This window comes from Choloepus didactylus, chromosome 17, assembly GCF_015220235.1.
Source record: "Choloepus didactylus isolate mChoDid1 chromosome 17, mChoDid1.pri, whole genome shotgun sequence".
NCBI lineage: Eukaryota > Metazoa > Chordata > Mammalia > Pilosa > Megalonychidae > Choloepus > Choloepus didactylus.
In genome coordinates this window covers 20,522,623-20,544,500 of record NC_051323.1, presented here as the reverse complement: position 1 = coordinate 20,544,500, position 21,878 = coordinate 20,522,623, and the positions used below count along the sequence as shown (strand labels likewise).

General features: G+C 51.3%; 1 protein-coding gene across 26 annotated transcripts in view; it reads left to right on the top strand.

Annotated features, from left to right (window-relative positions):
* The first annotated feature begins 479 nt into the window (after nucleotides 1–479).
* DYSF (dysferlin) overlaps nucleotides 480–21,878 on the top strand; it is a 227,828-nt gene continuing 206,429 nt past the window's right edge. For 9 of the 26 annotated variants that reach the window (XM_037807451.1, XM_037807444.1, XM_037807440.1 and 6 more), the window contains exon 1: nucleotides 14,808–15,120. In XM_037807451.1, coding sequence (XP_037663379.1) covers nucleotides 15,030–15,120 — 91 coding nt within the window. In that variant the 5' untranslated portion in view covers nucleotides 14,808–15,029. Of the gene's footprint in view, nucleotides 1,006–14,801; nucleotides 15,121–15,727; nucleotides 15,834–21,878 lie in introns of those variants that run through there. The other 17 variants (XM_037807457.1, XM_037807450.1, XM_037807452.1 and 14 more) reach the window with 6 other exon arrangements.

Below are 21,878 nucleotides of genomic sequence, written 5' to 3'. Positions count from 1 at the left end.
TACTGAAATTTACATGCATATATACACATACATGTAATTTCAGAGGAAAAAAAACTTAAATTGGTATATATTCAAATGTTAATACTGGTGTGTTTTTTTTTTTTCAGGATCAGAGATTTCTTTATGCTTTTTGTGTTAAAATTAGCGTGTATTGCTTTTACAACTAGAAAAGAGGGTGTGGGGTGGGGTGGGGGTGGGTGGGGCATAGTTTTTAAGACAGCGGCCGCTGCCTGTCAATGAAATTCCTCAGCTCTGGGCTTCTCCGGAAAGCGCCGGCCCAGCGCCTGCTCCCCAGCGCTCCCCAGCGCTCCCCAGAATCTCCCGTCCCACCCAGGGCGGCCGGGCTGGCTCCGGGGGCGACAGTGCTCGAATCCCCGCGGCGGGAGGAGGCGACGAGTTTGGCGCCACGCTCGGCCGGAGGTGGAAGGTCAGGGGAGGGGCTGAGCCTGTCACTCCCCGGCCCCGGAGGGAGATCTGCGCTGCTCCGGACGCTGGGAGCCCTGGTCCAGCCGCGCGGGTGCGTGCGGCCGCCGCCCAGTCCGCTGTTCCCCGGCCAGGTGCAAAATGCCGTGTCATGGGGAGAGCCCGCGGCCCGGGCGTTAGGTTACAGCTCAGCCTTTCCCGAGCAGGGCGGCGGGGGTGGAGGATGAGCAGAAGCCCCTGTTCTCCCGCGAGCGCCTGCTAACCAGACGGGTGAGAGCGGACCGGGGCGGGGATCGAGTCTCGACCTCCCTCCCCCCACGGCAGCCTCGGGGTGCCGGGACCCCTCTTTAAGAACCGCAGCTCTGAGCCAGGAGCCCGAGACACGAAGCGGCCTCCCTTGCCAGTGAGGGCACCCACCAGGCGCGCCTCGGCCCCCCGCGACCTTCCCGTGCTCTCTTCGCGCCCTGGGCGCACGGGCCCTCCCCGCGTCAGGCATGTTGAGGGTCTTCTTCCTCTACGCGGAGAACGTCCGCACCCCGGACGCCGACATCAGCGATGCCTACTGCTCGGCTGTGTTTGCAGGTAGAAGGGGCCGGCGATCCCCGCCGGGGGGCGAGGGGGCGGCTCGGGAAGGGGAGAGTCGGGGAGGGGCCGCCGCGGCTCTCCACCCCGGCGGGCGCCCGGAGGAGAAAGACGAGACACTCCCGCTCGGCCGCGCTGAAGTTGAATGTTGCAAAGGCACATCCGCGGGCAGAGGCGACTCAGAGGGAAACTGAGGCTGCGAGAGGAATGTGGCTCCTTGGGGGCCTGGAGGCTGAGGCCGGATTGGGGCCGAGGTCGAGTGGGACGGCTGGAACCAGCGTCTCCACTCTCACCTCTTCTGGATCTCATAAAAGAGGTCTTTCCGCGCTAGGGGCGGCAACGGGCCGCGCCCTAGTGCAGGGCTCCTCTGTTCCCTCAAGGCCTGGTCCCAGGCCTATTTATAACCGGGTTCTCTTCCCGCCGCAGCCCGGGGCCGGCTGCCATGGTCGGTCTTTGCGCTCTATCAGAGGCTGGGCTGGCCGGCGGGGTGTTAGTGAGGGCGGAGGTACCGCCCGCCCCTTCTGGAATCAGACCTTTGCTTTGGGCAAAGGATGGGGGAAATTTAGCAGCTGGGAACCCCATCCCCCAACAGGTTGGAGCCTGTGATCTCTGTCATCAGATCCCTGCCTCCTCAAACAGGAGAACCTGTTTCCCCCATCAGACTGGGACCTCCCACAGGAAGGTTGCCACACAGTCCTGACCAGACTTTTCCTCCAGGAGGTGGGGCCTGGGCCCTGTCTGCTTCCCCTGGGGCCACGCTCAGAGATGGGTGTTTTTGGGTTTGGAGTCATACTGGGGGAGAAGGACCAGGGGACAAGAGTCTAAGAGTCTGCCTCCCTGTCCACCCTGTGGGTTCCCCTTTCAGCCTCCGTTACCTGCCAGCCCAGTTCTCCCTGAAGATCTGACTTCTAATCTGCCCACATCCCTGCACAGTGCCAGGCCCCAGAAATCCTGGCATCAGCTGATCCCTGGCTATCCAGCACAGCTATTCCGGTCCCTTCTGGATCTTCTGGGTACACATGTTCCCAGACGCCCATGCTCGCGTGTGCTCCCAGACACCTGCACACCTGAGAGCACATATGACACGTGGGATGTTCCAAGGAGTGGATGCTCAAAGAACTTAGGCACATGTCCTCAGCAGCACACACAGACGTCTGTGTGCCAGGTGCATGCACACTCCTGGAGTGGGACCCGGGGGTCCTGCTGTGTGCCGTCCTCAGGGTGTGTACTACACAGGGTCATGGGAAGAAGCTGTTTTGTTGGACCACAGTTGCCAAATGGGCCTGGGCCTGGAAAGCACAAAAGGGGCGGCAGGGGGGAGGCAGCTCAGCTTCCCAGACTCGCCTCCGGAAATGAGCTTTAACAGGGGGCCAGGGGCAGCACACAGGGCATCCACGGGGCTGCTCCATGCTTCCTCTCCACATCCTCAGCTCCAGGCAGGCCAGGCCACTGCATGGCCCGGGAGTAGGGGCATAGCTAAGGGTCCCGGACTCTGCATTGCACAACTCTAGGGGGCACCATTCACAGTGTAAATATTCCGCTGGCGGAGAGGAGGGAGGATATTGTCGCCCGTGTATTAAGCAGCTGCCTCCCACTCCAAGCGCTGGCCCCCATTCCCATTCCCCAACATGCGGGCCAAGGAGCCTTTGTGAATAGCGCCCCCTGGAGCTGTGCAGTGCACAAAGGTGTCCTTGCCCTCAGCTGCCCTGAGAGGGGCCACTTTGTAGCCCCTGCCTCCACTCTCAGGGGGCTTGTCAACTCTTGTCTCCACTCAGCTGGAATCAGGTTTCCCTGCAGTACACACACACTTGCCTCATGGCCTCTTCTAGTGGGAGAAAGAAAAGAATGAATAACAAATGGGGAAGCACTTTCTAACCCCAAAAGTGCTTTACCCACCGGAAGGACCACTGGTGTGGCTTCTCTCCTGTTGTTATTTCAGGCCTGAGGGCCTGTCTATGGCGCAATCTCCAGCATCCTCCTCCATCCTCTCACTTATGTGGCCCTGCCCCAGCCGCCCCCCACCTTCCTGTCCCCATGCCGGCTGTCACACTGCAATCCTGCCCTTGGCTGGCTGCCTGGCCCCCAGGGTGGCTGCCTCTTCCCCTGAACTCAGAGCTCACTGTGGAGGAAGGAAGCACATGGTGTTCCGGTTTGCTAATGCTGCTGTTATGCAAAATACCAGAAACGGATTGGCTTTTATAAAGGGGGGTTATTTGGCTACAAAATTACAGTCTGAAGGCCATGAAAATGTCCAAATGAAGTCATCAACACAAGTATACCTTCACAGAAGGAAAGTATCCAAGGTAAGGCATCAACAATTGGGTACCTTCACTGGAGGATGGCCAATGGTGTCCGGAAAACCTCTGTTAGCTGGGAAGGCATGTGGCTGGCGTCTGCTGATCCCAGGTAGCATTCCACTCCACCCTCAGCTCCTGTGCATTCTTCAAAGTGTCTCTCTTGGCTGCTATTCCAAGCATGTCTAAGCATCAGCGTCAGCAAGCGTCTGGGCCTCTGTGACTCTCTTTTAAAATACTCCAGTGATTAAATTAAGATCCACATTGAATAGACAAGGCCACGCTGCCATGGAAATAATCTAATCAAAGGCATTACCCACAGTTGGGTGGGCCATATCTCCATGGAAACAACCCAATCCAAAGATTCCAACATAATCAACACTATTACGTCTGCCCCCACAAAATTGCGTTGAAGAACACAGCATTTTGGGAGACATAATACATCCAAACCAGCATACATTATCTGCTTGACAGTGACACCCAACCCCCACCCCCAGCCTGAGGAGGGTGCTGGCTGGAACCCTTTCTCCCAGGCATCACCTTCACACCAGGCAGTCACAGGAATACATTCTCTCCCATCCCCCAACCCCTGGCCACATTCCACCTCCAGGATTGGCCAAACTCCTAACCCATGTCCAAATTTGGCCTCCCTGCTCCAGGCCTGGGCTGGTCTGGCGAGTGATAACACTGGCGGCTCTGGTCTCAGTAACACACTGCTCAAAGCAGAACAGCCTTCTGGAATGCCTTCCCTCACCAGCTGGCATGGATCTGGCCTTTCTCAGAGCCTTCAGATCTTTGTCTCATGAAGTCTCTCCTCTGGCTTGCATCATTGTAATATTCTAGAACCTCTGTGCTCCTCTGTGCACGCATAAACTCAGTTCCTGTTCATAGCAGCTCCGGGAGGCCAAGGGGCAAAGAGATCTTCTTCCTTTACAGATGAAAACATGAGCCTGGAGAAATTCAGCGGTCTGGACAAGGTCACCCACTGGCCAAAGCACCATCCTTCCCCCCGGATCAGAGGCCTCTGTTGTTCTCAGAAATAAGAAAGCGCTTTGGAAAGAATACCATGTGCTGGCCACTCCCAGGGCAGCCTGCGTCTGGGCCAGCTGAGGGGAGGGCTGAGCTTGGGGTACCCACATGGGGCTCATTCAGAGTAGAGGAATGCAAGGTGCCAGGAGCACAGCATAAGGGGAATGACCGAAAGACAGAGGATTCTGAATTTTAAAATGTGTATTCAAAACATGCATTAAGTACCAGCAAGGCACCACTTTCAGGCACTGTTGCTTCAAAACCCCACAATAGCCCTTGGAAAGAGATCTATCTAGCTGACACCACGCTTACCATGTGCCAGACGCTGCTCTAAATAGAGCTCCTTTAACATGGGCTGTATCACGTTCCAGTTATAATACAGACCAGTCACATCTGTCTACAAACAAATCTCAGTTAGTCCTCCTGGCAACCATATGTGTAGCAACTATTACCACCCCCATTTTACAGATGCGAAAACTGAGGTTAAGGAACTTGCCTGAGGTTATACATTGGTAAATAGTGGAGTTGGAATTCAAGCCCAATGTTGCCATCTCTAGCTGCTCTTCTACATTTTGCTCTGATTTACCAGAGACATGCAGTAAAATGTGGAGGGGCAGGATTTGAACCTAATCTAGCTCAGACCCTGAAGCCCAATCTTGGTATGCCTTTTGACTCTTCACATCCTGCCACACCACATTGTCCCCGCTGCCACCCGCTGCCCTTCATACCTGGCACGCATATCCTCAGCTCCCACTCTCTGGCCTTGCAGACACTTGCTCATCTCAGGGGGTCTTTTCCCTCGTGCTTCACTCTCTCTGTACCTGATGGGGCCAGTTGCCAGTTGGATCATGAGGCCCTGGGGAGGTCAGCTCACGGTGGGTGTGGCAGGCATCCTGGGCCTCCAGGAAGGGGCGATGTAACCTGTGGGCCTGAGCTTAGCCAAGCCAGGATGAAGCAGAAGTTGGGTATGCAGATAGCTGGTTGCAATCCAGTGGGCTGCGAGCATCAAGCAAGAGGCAGAAAAGAGTGGTGGCTAAGGATGTAGACTCAGACCCAGATGGCCTGGGATTTTGGACTTTACCAGCTATGTGTCTTTGGGCAAGTCACTCAACCACTCTGTGACTCAGTTTCCTTCTTGTTCTAGTTTTCTAATGCTGCCTTTTCACAAAACACCAGAAATGGGTTGGCTTTTATAAAGGGGATTTATTTGGTTACAAAGTTACAGTCTTAAGGCCATAAAGTGTCCAAGGTAACGCATCAACAATTGGGTACCTTCACTGGAGGATGGCCAATGTTGTCCGGAAAACCTCTGTTAGCTGGGAAGGCACGTGGCTGGCATCTGCTCCAGAGTTCTGGTTTCAAAATGGCGTTCTCCCAGGGTGTTCCTCTCTAGGCTGCAGCTCCTCAAAAATGTGATTCTTAGTTGCTCTTGGGGTGTTTTTCCTCTCTTAGCTTCTCTGGAGCAAAAGTCTGCTTTCAACAGCCATCTTCAAACTGTCTCTCATCTGCAGCTCCTCTCTCAGCTCCTGTGCATTCTTCAAAGTGTCCCTCTTGGCTGTAGCAAGCTTGCGCCTTCTGTCTGAGCTTATATAGTTCTCTAGTAACTAATCAAGACCTACACTGAATGGGCAGGGCCGCACCTCCATGGAAATTATCTAATCAGAATTATCACCTTCAGTTGGGTGGGGCGCTATCTCCATGGAAACACTCAAAGGATTCCAATCTAATCAACACTAATACGTCTGCCCCCACAAGATTGCATCAAAGAATATGGGTTTTTCTGGGGACACAATACATTCAAACCAGCACACTTCTCTAAAAAGTGTTGATGACAATAGTACCTACTAACTTCAGAGGAATAGTTCTGAAGAGTTTGTATGTTAATCCACATAAAGTATTTGAATGTGCTTGGCACTTAACAAGTGTTAACTATAATTAGTATTCCAGGTCTAAGAAATCACTGTACACACCTAAGGAGTTTTTTCAATATCTTTTTAGCCTGGTTAGTTCTGTCATCAGGTCCGTTTGTCTATCCACCATCCTCCCAGGCTGGGCACAATTGGTCCTGGGTTCCCTGCTCCTCTCGCCTCTGGCTGCACTGCCTGGAACAGCCCCTTCTGAGCTGAGGGCATTTGTCCTTCTGCCTCATGGCTGTCCGTGGCTCTCACAATGGTGCTAGGTCTTTCTAGGAAGAAATATTCCTCTGGTTACTCTTGCGGGGCTGACGACCCTTCTCAGCCCATCTCCCCAGGCCACACTCACCCTCTTCTTGGCTGCCTGCACACCAGATTGATTCATTAGGATGAAATGTTAGCAGGACAGGAGCAAACATCTACTGTCTAAATCCTGTACTCCAGGCCCTCCTGGTTTAAACCTCCCAACACTCTCTGTTTTGATTTCCTAGACTGCTTAAAGCAAATACCATACAACTGTTTGTCTTAAACATTGAGAATTTATTTGCTCATGGTCAGAGTCCATGAAAATGTCCAAATCAAGGCATCATCAAGGTGATGCTTTCTTCCCAAAGACCAGGTACTGGCGTTCCTTGTCTCCTCTGCCACATGGCAAGCAAGGCACATGGCGGTGTCTGCTGGTCTCTCCCTTTCCTTCCAGGTCTCCTTGCTTTCCCTTCCTCCTTCCCTGGCTTTCTTTCTGTATTCATTCCATTTATAAAGGACTCCAGTGAAAGGATTAAGACCCATCTTGAATGAGGTGGGTCACACATTAACTGAAGTAGCCTCATCAAAAAGTCCTCCTTCCAACAGGTTCACACCTACAGGAATGGATTAGAATTGAGAACTTGTTTTAGTGAGGAACTCCAGTTCCAAACCACCAGAAGAATTATTCTCTTGATTTCACAGAAGCAGAGACAGGTATGTGCCTAAGATCACCCAGGTAGAAAAGGGTGGACCCAGGACAGGAGCCCAGGGCCATCTGTCCCCACTGCAGGAGGGCTCAGCCCCAGCAGCAACCACATCACTGCTACACTTGCATCTCCCAGACTTGACGGACACACAAGGGCCCCACTGATCCCCTTTGGTGGACTCAGGACAGCCACGGGATACATGTTCTTAAATGAACATGAGGGGAGAGGGACGAGGACACACTGACTCATACATGTTTCTGGGAGCCTGGAGCCTGGACCTGTGCCTAGAAGGAGTCCTGTAAACTCACCTGCAGAGTCTCCATCTCAAGGCTGGTGTAGGTGGGCAGGGAGCAAGATTTGCCTGCTTCCTGGACACCCCGTGTTCAGACTTTGGGATAGAACAAAGCCCCTTGATGCTAGAAGGAGAACCGAGCCAGAGGCAGTGAGCTGGCCCAGCTCCAACAGCAGGAAGGAACCCTGTTAGGAGAACGCCCTCCCCTTTGTCAGGGAGCTGAGACCCCAAATAGGTGACAGGAGAGGACAGGGGTTACCAGCTCGGGCCTGTGGGAGCCTGGCAGGTGACACAACTGAGAAGAACGGGCTGGAGGGAAAAGTTTGTGTGCACATTGGTGCACGAGCTGAGAGGGCATGCCTCATTTGAAGTTACCAGATGTTGACCATTCAGCAGAGAATCTGGGTCCCGTGTATCAGCTTCTCTGATTTTTGCAAGAAAGACTGTCAATCCAGATTGATATGGGAAATCTCCTAATGTGTAATTAAGGTACAATTATGTTTTAAAACGTATTGGCCAGAGACAACACATCTGCAGGCTGATTGTGTCTCATGGGTCACCGGCGACAGTGTCTGCAGCACAGTGTTTTGTTTCATCCTGGAGACCTTGGTCCGGGGCTCTCTAGAGAACAGATGGCCTGTCTCCTCTCACCTGGCGTTATCAGTTGTCACTTCTCAGTGCCTACAACAAGAGGGATGGCGGGGAGAGCTTCAGTGCCCTCTCTACTCCATCAGCCCCGAAATGCCACTGCAGCAGACATGAAGTCAGGTGCCCTTACCCCCTTCCAGCCGTGGCTCCTAAGCCAGCCGTACCGCCTCCTTGTGGGGGGCCGCCTCAGGTGGGATGCAGGCTCGGCTGCTTGTAACTGAGGCCTGACAAACACGGAGGCAAACCCGATGGTGGAGGGAGGCACTTGCAGCTGGTGAGGTCTGGCCCTACCATGCTGTCCCCCACCCGGGTCCTTCTGCCTTGTTGCTCTGCTGTCTCTAGGGGGCGCCGTTGACAACGTGGTCCAAGAAGGCTCATATTCCAGTAGGCAAAGGGACATGGGGGTGTCCCCTTTCCTTTAAGGACACAACCAGGCAGATACATAAATCACCTCTGCTCCTATCTCGTGGGCCATCACTGTTTTGTGGCACCTCCAGCTGCAAGGGAGGCTGGGAAAGGGAGTCTTTCTATTTGGGTGGCCTGTGCCCAGTTAAGAATTCCGTTTCTGTGGAGGAAGGAGAGAACGTAATGGGGAAACAAGTTGAGGTCTCGGCCACACTGTCCATTAGAGCCCTGGGAGGAAGCCTCATGGAGCACTGGGCTCCAGTATGAAGGCTCCGAGGGAACAGGCAGATATCACTTTAGGAAAAAGCCCTGGGCAGTGCACAGCAGCCAGACTAGGGCAGCTGGAGGTTGGGGTGGGAAAGAGGCCTCAGGAAGTGTGCAGGCTCATGTCATCAGCTGCTGCTTTTGTGGTTTGCTGAACGCGTGTGTGGATCCCCTGTTCCATGGATGCAGGCCAAGCGTTTGTAAAAGTCACTTGGAATGTTCCTCTGGAGATGATCGATTTATCCCCTACAGATTTCCTGTTCTGAGTCTGAGGGACTCTGATGGATTGGGGCAGGGGTGTTGGGGGAAAGGAGCAAATTCACGAATCATTGTGACAGTAAAAAATAAAATAGTAATAATAATAAAAAAAAAGCTTCATAATATCCAAAATGCCCCCTAGGGGGCAGCGATGCCCTCCTAGAGAACCACTGACTCATCATGGGTGGAAGGGGCATTTGGAGGCCAAGTTCAACATCTGTGATACAAGCTCCCAGACAGCCTGTGCTGTACACTAAGAATACCTGGGCAGCTACTACCTCCTCGGTCACTTTCTGCATTGACTGCCTCCACCGTCTAGCTGGAGAGCTAGACATCCAACGAGTAATTGCACAAATAGTTATTAATTGCAGTTGTGATAAGTGCTAAGAAGGAATAGTGGTGCTGGCAGTTGTTTGCCAGAATGACCCAAACATAGCCTGGGAGGTCAGGGGTGGCTTCCCTGGGGAGATGATGTTTAAGCTGAGGCTTGAAGGATGAACAGGGGTGGCCCTCCAAAGCCGGAGGGCAGGCACTTGCAGGCAGAGAGGACAGCAGAGCTGGAGGCTGGCCAGGAGCAAGGGCGTTCTAGGAGCTGAGAAGCCACTGGAGCTGAGCTCAGAGAGCGAGGGGGTGAGTGGCCTAGCCTTGTGAGTTGCTTTATCCCGAGAGTATGGGGGACCTTTGAGGCATTTTCAGCAGGCTTTTTTTTTTTTTTCAAATTCAGTTTTATTGAGATATATTCACATGCCATACAGTCATCCACAGTGTACAATCAGTTGTTCACAGTTCCATCGTATAGTTGTGCTTCATCACCACAATTTTTGAAAAATTTTCATTACTCCAAAAAAAAAATAAATAAGAATAAAAATAAAAGTAAAAAAGAACACCTGAAACATCCCCCCCCATCCCATCCTATTTTCCAACTAATTTTTGTCCCCATTTTTCTACTCATCTGTCCATACACTGGATAAAGGGAGTGTGAGCCTCAAGGTTTTCACAGTCACACAGTCAGATTGTGTAAGATACATAGTTATACAATCGTCTTCAAGAATCAAGGCTACTCCCACGTGGGGGACTCACTGCCCTCCCCACTACGCAGAACATGACTCCCAGGGGTGGAAATCTCCGTGGCATCATGGGACGTGACTCGCGGGGATGAGCCTGGACCTGGGATTGAGAGATTTCAAATGGAGTTGAGAGGTTACTCTGGAGGGCATTCTTAATGCGCTATATAGATATCCCTCTTTAGTCTTTAGTGTTTTGGAATAGCTAGAAGGAAATACCTGAAACTGTTGAACTGCAACCCAGTAGCCTTGATTCTTGAAGGCAATTGCATAACTATGTAGCTTACGTGGGTGACTGTGTGATTGTGAAAACCTGGTGGCTCACAGTCCCTTTATCCAGTGTATGGACAGATGAGTAGAAAAATGGGGACAAAAACTAAATGAAAAATAGGGTGGAATGGGGTGGGGGTGGGGGATGGATTGTTTTAGGTGTTCTTTTTTACTGTTATTTTTATTTCTTTCGGAATAAGGAAAATGTTCAAAAACCGTGGTGATAAATATACAACTATATGATGGTACTGTGAATAACTGTACACTGTGGATGATTGTAGGGTATATGAATATACCTCAATAAAACATTAAAATACAAAGAATCAAGGCTACTGGGTTGCAGTTCAACAGTTTCAGGTATTTCCTTCTAGCTATTCCAATACACTAAAAACTACAAAGGGATATCTATATAGTGCATAAGAATATCCTCCAGAATGACCTCTCAACTTCATTTGAAATCTCTCAGCCACTGAAACTTTATTTTGTTTCATTTCTCTTCCACCTTTTGGTCAAGAAGACTTTCTCAATCCCACAATGCTGGGTCCAGATTCATCCCTGGGAGTCATATCCCATGTTGCCGGGGAGACTTACACCCCTGGGAGTCAGGCCCCATGTAGGATGACAGTGAGTTTACCTGCTGAGTGGGCTCAGAGAGAGACACCATATCTGAGCAACAAAAGAGGGTCTCTGGGGGAGACCTTAGGCCCAACCATAGCCTCTCCTTTGCGGTAACAAGCTTCATAAGGGCAAGCCCCAAGATTGAGGACTTGACCTACTGCAATGGTATTCTCCAATGCTTGAGAAAATATCAGGTGGGGAAGTTTAATGTTTCCATATTTTTCCCCAGACTGTCAGGGGGGCTTTGCAAATACATTTTTATTCTCTGCCCAAATTACTTTGGAATTTATCAGGGTTTCACATTAACCCATACAAACCAACCAGATCTCACTCCCTATTCAAAGTTCCGTGTAATTATGATGTTTGAATAAACTGACCATACAAGTTGAATTATTTAGTGTGCTACAGAAAATATAGATTTTGCACCAAATACACATCTCTTCCCCTGGTCTCACAACAGAAGTTGAGGTTTTAAAACACAGTTAATATCGTCCTTTACTCTTTTGCCTGATTTGCCTTCGTCTCACCAGATCACTTCTTTCATATCTCTGATTGAAGTTTGGACTCTTTTTCAGCTTCTTAAATAGTTCAGCAGGGATTTTGATCATTTGTTTTAAGGTTACAGGGCTTCAGTGTGGATCATGGACTGGGGGGGCAGAGTGGCTGTGAGGTGGTCAGTTAGGAGGCTCCTGCAGTGCCCAGGCAGGGGATGGTGGTGATGGGACTTATGGAGGCATCTGGATGCACCCAAAGTCAGAGGTGTCAGTAAGGATGCTTTAGGCTGCAAGTAACCAATATCCTGGCAGAAGGAGATGTACATAATAAATAGCCTTAAATAAATATATAAGTCCATACCTTCAGTGGAACTTAGGACATTCTAGACCAGTTGCTGTGGCAGGAGATGGATTTGCCATGGAGCTAGGGCTGGGGGTCGCACCTGAAGAATCAAGTTCTGTTGGGAGGGAGGATGGGGTCCACATGGTGGGGAAGCAACAAAGTGTGAACCTCACCATGAGAATGAGGCCACTCAGGGAGAGGTGTCACGTCAGGAGGGAAAAGAGCCCCAGACAGCCAGAGGAGCTACAACCTTCCAGGCTGTGGAGGGGACCATCTCAGACTATCCGTCTTTCCCTCCTATCCCCGCTCCCCACCCCAGGCAGGACTGCTGGCTCCTTTATGAGGCCTCCACTTCTCCTGGAGAGCACTTCTCATGGCACCTTCAGATGTGGTTGGTGCCCATGTTGTCTCTACCCTGGACTGTGAGCTCCCTGGGGGCAGGCGGGTCATTTATTCCCAGGGTCTCGCACGGGTCTCAGCAAGGCAGAGGTGATGGGCGAATATTTCAAAAATATTTATGGAGCCCCTGCTTTGTGCCAGGCACTGTTCTAGGTGCTGAAGACAAAAATTCCCACCTTCTTGGAGCTGACATTCTAATGGGGAAGATGGATAATAAATAAGATGCATGCATTATATAGTGATTAGTGCTAAAAAAGGAGGAGGAGGAGGAAAAGAGGGAGGAGATGGAAAGTTTGTGTGTGGGGTAGGTGGGGAATTTACAATTTTAAATTAGGTGGCTGGAGGAGTGACTTTTTTTTAAAATTCAGTTTTATTGAGATACAGTCACATATCACATACCCTACAGTCATCCACAGTGTATAATCAGTTGTTCACAGTACCATCATATAGTTGTGCATTCATCACCACAATCAATTTTTGATCATTTTCAGAGGAATGACATTTGAGTGGATGTCTGAAGGAAGTGAGGGAGTGAGCCCTGTGGATAGGGGGTGAGGGGGAGAGGAGAGCATTACAGTTGGGAGAATGGCGGGGCCTGGAGACAGTGGCAGGAGAGAGGGTCAAGGAGTCAGGGTGGTTTTGAAGGGCACGTAAGGACTCTAGGTTTTACACTGAGTGAGGTGGAGAAATTTGCGTAGATGAGTGATGTGATCTGACTTCCGCTTTTCCAGGATCCTGCTCATGGGGGTTGAGAGTAGACATGGGGGCAAGGCAGAAGTCTATTGCAGTGTCTAAGGTCAGCCATGATGGTGGCTTGGACCACGGTGGTCACCACGGAGATAGTGAGAAATGGTGGGAATCTGGATATACTTTGAAGGAGTGCTGACAGCATTTGTAGTTTTGGTGGAGTGGTGGGGTTGAAAGCACGACTGGGGTGGGTTCAAGAGACAATAGAGAAAGCAAGCACAGAAACTCTTTCAAAGGGTATTGTAAAAAGAAAGAAATGGGGCAGGAGCTGAAGAGAGAAGTGGGGACGAGAAATACCATCCTGCTTGCATGCTGAGGGGATGCTGCAGGAGACAGAGAACACCTGACAATGTAGGCGAGGGGGGAGAATAGCTGGAGCCCTGGAGCAGGTGGGATCTGGTGCCCAACTGCCAGGTTGGTCTTACACATACAGATAACTCCTTTATAAAAACAGGAGGGAAGGCTTTTGTGGCACAGATGCTGATAGGAGAGTAGAAGCAGGGGGCTTAAGGATGGTGCTTCTTTTTTCAGGGAAAGGGAAGCAAACAGAGGTTGAGGGTGGGTAAGGGGGTGCTGTAGCTTGGAGGAGAGAGCAAAGTTTGAAACAGTCAAGGAGAGTGGGAGGAGACTGCAGAGACTATGGAAATGCAACACGGTTACCTGGCAGCATTAGCGGTCCACTGGAAGTGAGGGGTCATGGATTTAAAGGGCCGCCCGGCAGGTTAGCTGGGTTATTCTCCAACACATTTTGCAGTTCGGGTGCAGGTGCGGAGCAGGCAGAGAGTTGGAGTTCACCAGGGTTATGGTTTGGTCACATGAAAATGCCATATCCTCACAGTTAGAGAGGGGCAAGGCAATTGAGACGAAGCAGGGGTGAAAACAAGTAATTTAGGGTAAGGTTAGCGAGGGCTTGGGAGGAGCTAGCAGGGACAGTGCTAGCTGCTGCAGTGCTGGGTGCAGTGGGCTGGAGTGCTGGGGTAAAGACATGAAAAAGCAGAGCCCCTGCAGTTAAGAAGTTCTTAAGCTGGAAAGGAACAGAGAGAACAGGCAAAAGCCTGCTAAGGGTTGTGCGCTCCAGGCTCACATCATAAGCCACTTTCCCGCTGAGGGGGCGGTGGGGGGTGCCTAGAGATTATTGGGGAGTGGCGTTGTAGCGGACAGAATGGGCAGCGACCGGCGCTCTGCGCTCCTGGGAACGCAGCAGGATTTGGCCTGAAACCTCCGCCTCCGGAGACCAGCGACCCAAGACCGCCCTGGGGAAGGCTGGGAGGCGGGTTCTCGAGGGCTCGGTCCTCGGACCCTCTCCGGGCCCTGGGCTTCCAGCACGCCGTAGAACGGCCTCGGCAGACAGCGGGAGGGGAGAGGCCCGGCTCCGAGGGCTAGTAATGGGGTGGGTGGGCAGAGGCGAGGCGCGCGGAGGCCGGGGCAGCTCCTCCTTGGGTGCTGGCTCCAACTCGCTCTTTCCCGGAGACACGCTGGGTCTTCGCTTCCTCCTCCGTCATCTTCTCGTCCGCGCCCACCGTCGAGCGCCCATGGCGTGCCGGCCCGGGCTGGGAGCAACAGGAAAGGGGTGCGGCAGACGCTCAGCGGTCGGCGAAGTCTGCACCGGTGCGCACCGGGCGCCGCATCCTGGGCGTGCGGGGAGCCCGGGCTGCTGCGGGCCCAGCGGCGGAGCCGAGCGCCGAGCGTCAGCTGTGCTTCCATTCCTGGTCGGGGGCGGGGACCCGTGCGGGTTGGGGTGGGGGTGGGGGCGGCGCCCCCGCAGGCGCCCTTTTGACCCCTGGCCCGCCCTGCGGGCAGGGCGGATCCCGGCCGGACAGGGAGGGGAGGGTTGGTGAGCGGGTGTCCGGTGTCTTCCCAGCGCTGGCGACTTCCCCGCGGAGGCGCAGCGAAGGCGACAGCTCCCCTTTGGAGCGGCTGCTGCCAGTCGGCTGAGGAGCCGGGCGCTTGCTTGGTGGGTGCCCGCGGCCTGGTGCGACGTCTCCCGCCCCGCGCACGCCCGTGCGCCTCTGCGCGCCCGGGGCCGCCGAGTCATGTTGTGCTGTCTGCTGGCGAGGGCCAGCAACCTCCCCAATGTGAAGAAGGACCGGCGCAGCGACCCTGTTGCCAGCCTGACTTTCCGAGGTGAGAGACCCGTGGCGGCGGCGCGATCTCACCCTTGGCGCTCACTGCGGAGTGTGCGTCCCCGGCTCTGGCACTAACCCTTGTCCCGGCCATACTTTCTCCCTGTTAGCGGGGACAGAAATCTCAGCCCTGCCTTCTGCTGAGCTGGCAGCAAGGATGGAACAAAGCACGATAAATGCCACAGTGCTTTGAAATTTTGGAAAACTATAATATGTCAAAGGCACCAGCTATTCTGAGACTGTAACCAAAGGGAAAAAAGGCCGTGCCCATAGTGGGCCGTAGGATTGGTGGGTTGGAAGGTGCAGGCCAAAGAGAGAGAGAGGAATCGGGGCCATTTAAAAATGGCCTGTGGACAGTGTGTTTGAAAGTTGTGCTTTTCATTCATTCATTCATTCACCCATCATTTATTAAAAGGCTGTATTGGCCATCTCTCCACCAGGAGGAAAAGGAACAGAATAGGAAGGATTTGGCCCTGACATCAGGAATTTTAGGGATTCAAGGATATTTTTCCAAATTCAAGCTTAAACACCTACATGTGGTGCTTGGACTAGAGAGGATGTATCTCTGGGGCAGAAAAGGACTCACAACTCTTACCCCTTCTTCCCAGGCCTCCTGAACCCCCACTGCAAGGCCAAGATTCCCACGGGAGGAGGTGTCTCAGGAGAGGGGAAAAGGAAGAGGAAAGATCTGTCAAAATTGAAGAAACAATAGCTGTGAGTCAGGACCCAAGTTCTGCAAAGAAAGATAAATCAGGAGAGGAGAGAAGGCTTTTTCCTCTTAGAGAGCTACCCTGTGACTTTATGGACTTAAACAGATAAGTGTATCACAAAAGTTGGTCTACCCTAGAGGGAAAAGTGGCTGGTGTGAGGTTTGAAAACAGTGGGGGCACCATGGGGGGACTTTAACTCTGGCTCCCGATTTCCAACAGTTCCCCAAACAACCCCCAAACCATAATGATGGATGAAAGACATAATTTGCCAACGTGAGACCCACTTGTAATTTTTATTCTTTGTTATGAGACAATTTATATTTGATTCCTCTTTTGAAAAGTGCAAATTGAAGCATTTTAGGGAACTTTATTTTTATTGATTGGTGACATGCCTGGGTGCTCACTCTGCAAATGCGGCTTCGAGACAAGCCCCCCCAGCTCTCTCCTGTCCCCCAGTTGCTGCCTAACCATTCCTGTATGGACAATGTGGAGCCACCACTGGCTGGAAAAGAAAGTCCCTAAGGACACTTGAGCATCCTAGGTCTCTCGGATGCTTGGAACCTCTTTGGGCGTGCTCATAGGTCTCTCTCTTTCCCTGGTTCTGGAGCGGTCTTGTGGCAGGTAGCTACTAATATCCTCATTCTGCAGACAAGGGCATAGAAACCTGGGAAGTTCAATGGGGAAGTTCAATGTTGTGTCCAAGTCAGTGGAAATGACATAGAACTACCAGCATTTGGAGTGGGCAGTGCACTCGAGTCAAAGAGGTGACCAAATTTGTTGAGTTCCCTCTTGGAGGCTGCCCTCACCCAGGTACCCCGAGTGTGTGCAGCGGCTGTCCTCCCCACGACTGCATTCCCTACCTTTTACAGTGCATTATTTCCATAGCTGAGCGTCTGAAAAAAAACTGAAATACAATTAGAATATAACATCTCCCACTCTTCAAGGTCTGTTGTCTTGCAAAGCCAAGTTGTGATGCCATCTTCTCCAGGAAGGCACCCCAGATTGCCCCGGCTATGCTTGGTGTCTCCTCTTTGGAAGCCACAGCATCTTATTAGGTCTGTTAGCACCCTCACCCCAGTTGGTCTGTGCTTGCTACTTAGCTGAGCGGTGTCTTCCTCCTTCCGAGTCTCGCACCCATGGGACACTGGGCACTCCTTGAGAGCAGCAGCCTGTCCTATTCATCATGATGTTCCGGTGCCAAGCCCAAGCAGGTGGTGTGTGTGTTTGTCCCCTTTCTGGCCCAGCCCCTTGCCAACCTCCAGATGTGCCTGGGACTCTCACACAGTCTGGGGCAGGGAGGACACTTCACTGTGCCCATGAATCACTTGGAGAAAAGTGTTTGAAATGTATCCTATCCCATCCATAGAGATTCTGATCAAGCAGATCTGAAAAGTGACCAAGGAATCAGCATTTTAACAAATACCCGATGCAGGTCATTTTGGAACCACACCTTGAGAAAAACTGGTCTGAGATGTGGTGAAAGGTGCAATTGACATGCTCCCCACCATTGGGTATTCAGCAATGGAGTTTGGGGCTGATGAGCTGCTTGGGGTGGGAGGCCATGAGAACCAGAACTTACAGAGCTAGTCTAGGCTGGGAGTTCTCAACCTGGCTGCACATCCTTCCCACTTGAGGCTAGATCTCCAGGAGTGGGACCCAGGCATAGGTGTTTCTAAAACGTCTGGGGGTTTCAAAGGCACAACTAAGGTTGAGAACCACTGAGTCCAACCCCTCGTTTCACATATGGGGCTCATAGGGAAGCCAGCCTCCCACATGCAGCTTGAGAGGCACAGGCTTGCGCTGGGCACATTTTCCTTGCAGTTGTTCCCTGAGCATTCCAGCCTCGGGTGTAATTTCAGGACCCACCTCCCAAAATAGATTATGAGCTCTGGAAGGCTGGACTCTGAAGGCACTTTTTTTGGCTTCTCTGTCTGCGGGCCTCAGGGTAGAGGGTAGAGGCTATAATTGAGTAGTGGTTCATTCCTTTTCAGTTGAATTAGTGAATTAATTAATTACTTCTATCACAAGTATCTGGGCTGTGGTAGATACTTTTGACTGATCATTAACGTGAAGGAGCAGCTTTGTTTTCTGTAGCATTTACTGTATACCTTTTTTGGGCCTGCCCATCTCCACCCCATAACGTCATTATGTGTGCCCGTTCATTCATGCATTTAGTTCATTGAAAGAATATTTTTTGAGCACCTTCTATGTGCCTGGTGCAGTTCTAGGTGCTGGGATGCAGCCAAAACCAAAACAAGATATCTGCTCCATTGGAGCTCATGTGTCTTGTTTCCCTGAGGGCCGTAATCTCGTGTGTCTCCACTTGGTGACCCAGGAGTTGTTACTGGCCCCTCCCTCTCCCTCAGCCTCCAGATCCACTCTTTCTCCCCATGTCTCTCCCGCCAGCCCCTCCCCTTCCCCTCCTCCCCTCTCCTCTCTCTCCTGGGGTCTCTAGACTTTGGGCAAGAGCCTGAGAGAATCTTAGAGAATCTGTGCAAAATGGGCAGGTGGCCAGTTTGGCCTTGTGGGGTGCTTGGCCTGCAAGTAGAAACCACCCCTGTCCCCAGGAACACACCTGAGGGGCATACCTCACCTGCTGCCTGGGGAAGGTGGGCTGCAGGGGCACCTGCCTCTCTGAATCTGGCTTTTTAAGCGTTAAAAGTGACTTAAAAATTGAAAATAGCTTTCTTCTTCCTTTTACTCAGCATAGTATTCACTAGATGCAAAAGATGGAAAACTTCAGAGAGGCATGCAGCAAAAGTAAAAAAATGGCCCTAAATTCTGCCACTTTGAGTTAACTAGCTAACAATTTGATGTATTTCCTCCAAGTTTCTTTTTTTCCTTAACCACTCTAATTGTGAAATTTAACACACAAAAAAGGTGCATAAACTATAAATGCATGCTTTAATGCAGTGGTTCTCAACTGGGAGCTGTTTCAGCCCCAGGGGATGTTTGGCCATGTCTAGAGATATTTTTGGTTGTCACCACTGAGGGGGGTGTGCTACTGGCATCTAATGCAATGCTCAGGACAGCTCCTTGCAACAAAGAAACCCAGCCCCAAATGTTAATAGTGCTGTGATAAGGGTCAAGAAATAGAACTTTGCCAGTGCCCCCTCCTCCTAGAAGCCCCCAGACCCCTTGCCTTCCTTCCTAGAGGTAATCCCATCACCTATATGTTTTCCTAATTTTTTTAGGAAAAAAAAATTTTTAAGGAAAAAATCCCATCACCTGTTTTTTCCCCCTAAATGTTTGCATATTTACATTTTTGCTCAACAATAAACCAGAGACATTTTTCTATGACAGTAAATAGTCTCCTACACAAGCTTTCCTAATGGCTGCATAGCATTTTTTTTTTCCATTTTTAAAAATTGTGAACTTTAACATATATGTATAACAGTGATAACTTAAAATGTACGATTTCGCAAGTAGCTAGAGGACAAATCTCAAAGAACGTCATGGGTCACAGTTCCACAACTTCAGCCATTTCCATTATTGTAAAATACAGCATACATACAGAAAGGTGTCATCTCTAGATGTACAGCTCAACAAGCAGTCACGGAGGTAATTTCAAAAATTGTTATGGGTTATGGTTCCACAATTCCAGTTCTTTCCTTATTAGGCTGCATAGTATTTTATTATAAGATGCACCATAATGTGTTTCATCCACTTCCTTTGATGAATACTTAGGTTATTTCACATTTTTTACATTTATATCCAGTGCTTACATTATGCCGTCACTGTGAGGGATATCCTGGTGAGTAAATCTTTGCTTGCATATTTAATTATTTCCCGTGGGTAAATACCTGGAAGTGGAATTGCTGTGTCAGAGGCTATTTATGTATATATATATCTCAGGCTTTGCTGCACTTCCCAAAAAGTTTGTAGCAATGTTTCCCTCCCATCAGCTCATTATGACTTCTTTTCTTATAATCCCGCTAATTCAAAGCATTATCATGTACATATTTGACAATTCCTTGAGTTCAAATAGTATTTGTAACATGTTTATGCTATTACCTATTTGCATTTATCCCTTACCAACTGGCCTATTTATTAATCTACCCGTTTTTTTTTTTTCCCTATTGGAGTGCTTGTCTCTTAATTAGCTGCGAGTTAACATTTTGTCATAGGTGTTTCAGTTTTCAGGTGTTTCAGTTTTCAGTGCAGGTGTTTCAGTTTTCAATCAGAGTTCTGATTGACCTGTTGAATTTAGAGTCCGCTCCTCCCAGCGTGCCTTCTGCCCCCATTGCCGCTGCCCGGCCACTTGTGTCTTGGAGCCTGTGGTTTGGGATGGAATTTAGAAAGATGGAGTTGGGAATCGGGACACTTGAGGGTGGGAGTGCTGCTTGCCCAGTTCTTGGGTGCACAGGCTGCAGGCCTCCAAGTTGGGGGGCAGCTGGTGGGGCAAGTTTTGGAGTCATCAGCGGCTACCTGTCTTGAGTTCGGGGGTGTCTGTGCCAAGAAGTAAAGGGCCCTCCTTCAGCTGAAGCCAGGGCTGGCGTTTCTCCTCTCAGTTGCCACCTTATGGTTGTCTGTTGATAGTTTGAATTTCTATCGCTTTCTTTGTCGAATGGGTATTCGAATGAGGTGTCAGGAGAATGCACAGAGCTAGCCCTGCATAAATATATGTAGAATGAATGAGGGGCTGCCCGGAGGCAGCACGACTCTGTTGCTCTGTGTTGAAACTGCAGGCCCTGCGGCTTCTCAGAGTTAGTCCTGTCACCTGACAGGGCTCTCTCCGGGGAAGTCTACAACCCCCCATCTGCCTGCCTTCTCCCCCGCTCCCTCCCTAGGTGAGTGGCGCCACCAGACTCCCGGGTCAGAACCTGGTCCCCCCCTCCCAACCCAGGCCCGGAAATCCCAGCCCCACTGCCTGCGTCCTCACCATCGCCCACCTGGGCTGCACCTGCCTGCACTCCCCGCCCTCCATTGCGGCAGGGGGTGGGGTGTGGCTCTCCCTGATCTCTCCAGTGGGACAAACCACTTCTTACCTGGCGGCTCAGGGCCCCCCATATCCAGAAAGCAGAAGCTGCAGGTCCTTCTTTTGGGCCCAGGGCCAGCTCAGATCAGTGGTGGAGGTGCTGCCCGAGGAAGTGAACGTTTTCCTGGGGCCATCGCTAGAGTTGAGCTGCCACATTGGCCATTGGCCCCACGACATTTTCAGCTCCAGGATGCCGGGGCCACTCCTTTCTCATCTTGGCTTGGCGGGCAATATGGCTGTGGCGTCTGGATCCATTTAGTAACAGCCATCGGTCAACATCTGTACACCATTCCTTTGCGAGGGGCTCAGCATCCCCCCATATTCTTAGCATTGAGCTCATTCACTTCTTGGTGCCTTTTAAGATGCAATGGGAACTGGGCCAGTGTTTCTCAACCTTTCTTTAAACCCTCTTTTGACAAGCATAAAAACCTCCCATTCTGGAGACTGTGATGTTTACTCCCTACACAGGGAAGACGCCTGCTTTGAGTTTGTCTTTTCTATGACCCCATCAGCCCCAAAGATTCCATCGTAGTCGGCATTACAAACACAAGGATTTTGACTGCTTCCCAAATGTCCCCTGACCTTATAATGTTATGGGAGAGGGTCTGTCCTATCCTGGCTCCTGGGAGGCGGGACACCCCCTTCCATTGCAGCTCCACGGGGGCTGGGGCCCTGGGGGCTGAGGAGCATCCTGGGCTGCTGAAAGGGGCTTGTCCCCCACAAGATGGTCTGCAGGTGTGAATGTAGCCTGGGGCCCAAGAGTGCTGGGCTGGCCCCCCTGTCCCCCATCCCCACCGGCTGCTGGCAACCGGCAGAGGGGCAGTGACCTGACTCCCACATGGGGTGGCAGGGGTCAGGAGGTGTGTGGGTGTTTCTGGTTTGCTAGAGCTGATGAAATGCAATAAACCAGGAATGGGCTGGCTTTTACAGTGGAGATTTATTGGCTTACCAGTTTACAATTCTAAGGCCGTGAAAATGTTCAAATTAAGGCACCAAAAGGACAATACCTTCTCTGAAGATGGTTACCAGCTAGCTTGGGCTCCTCTGTCAGATAGCAAGGCACATGGTGAC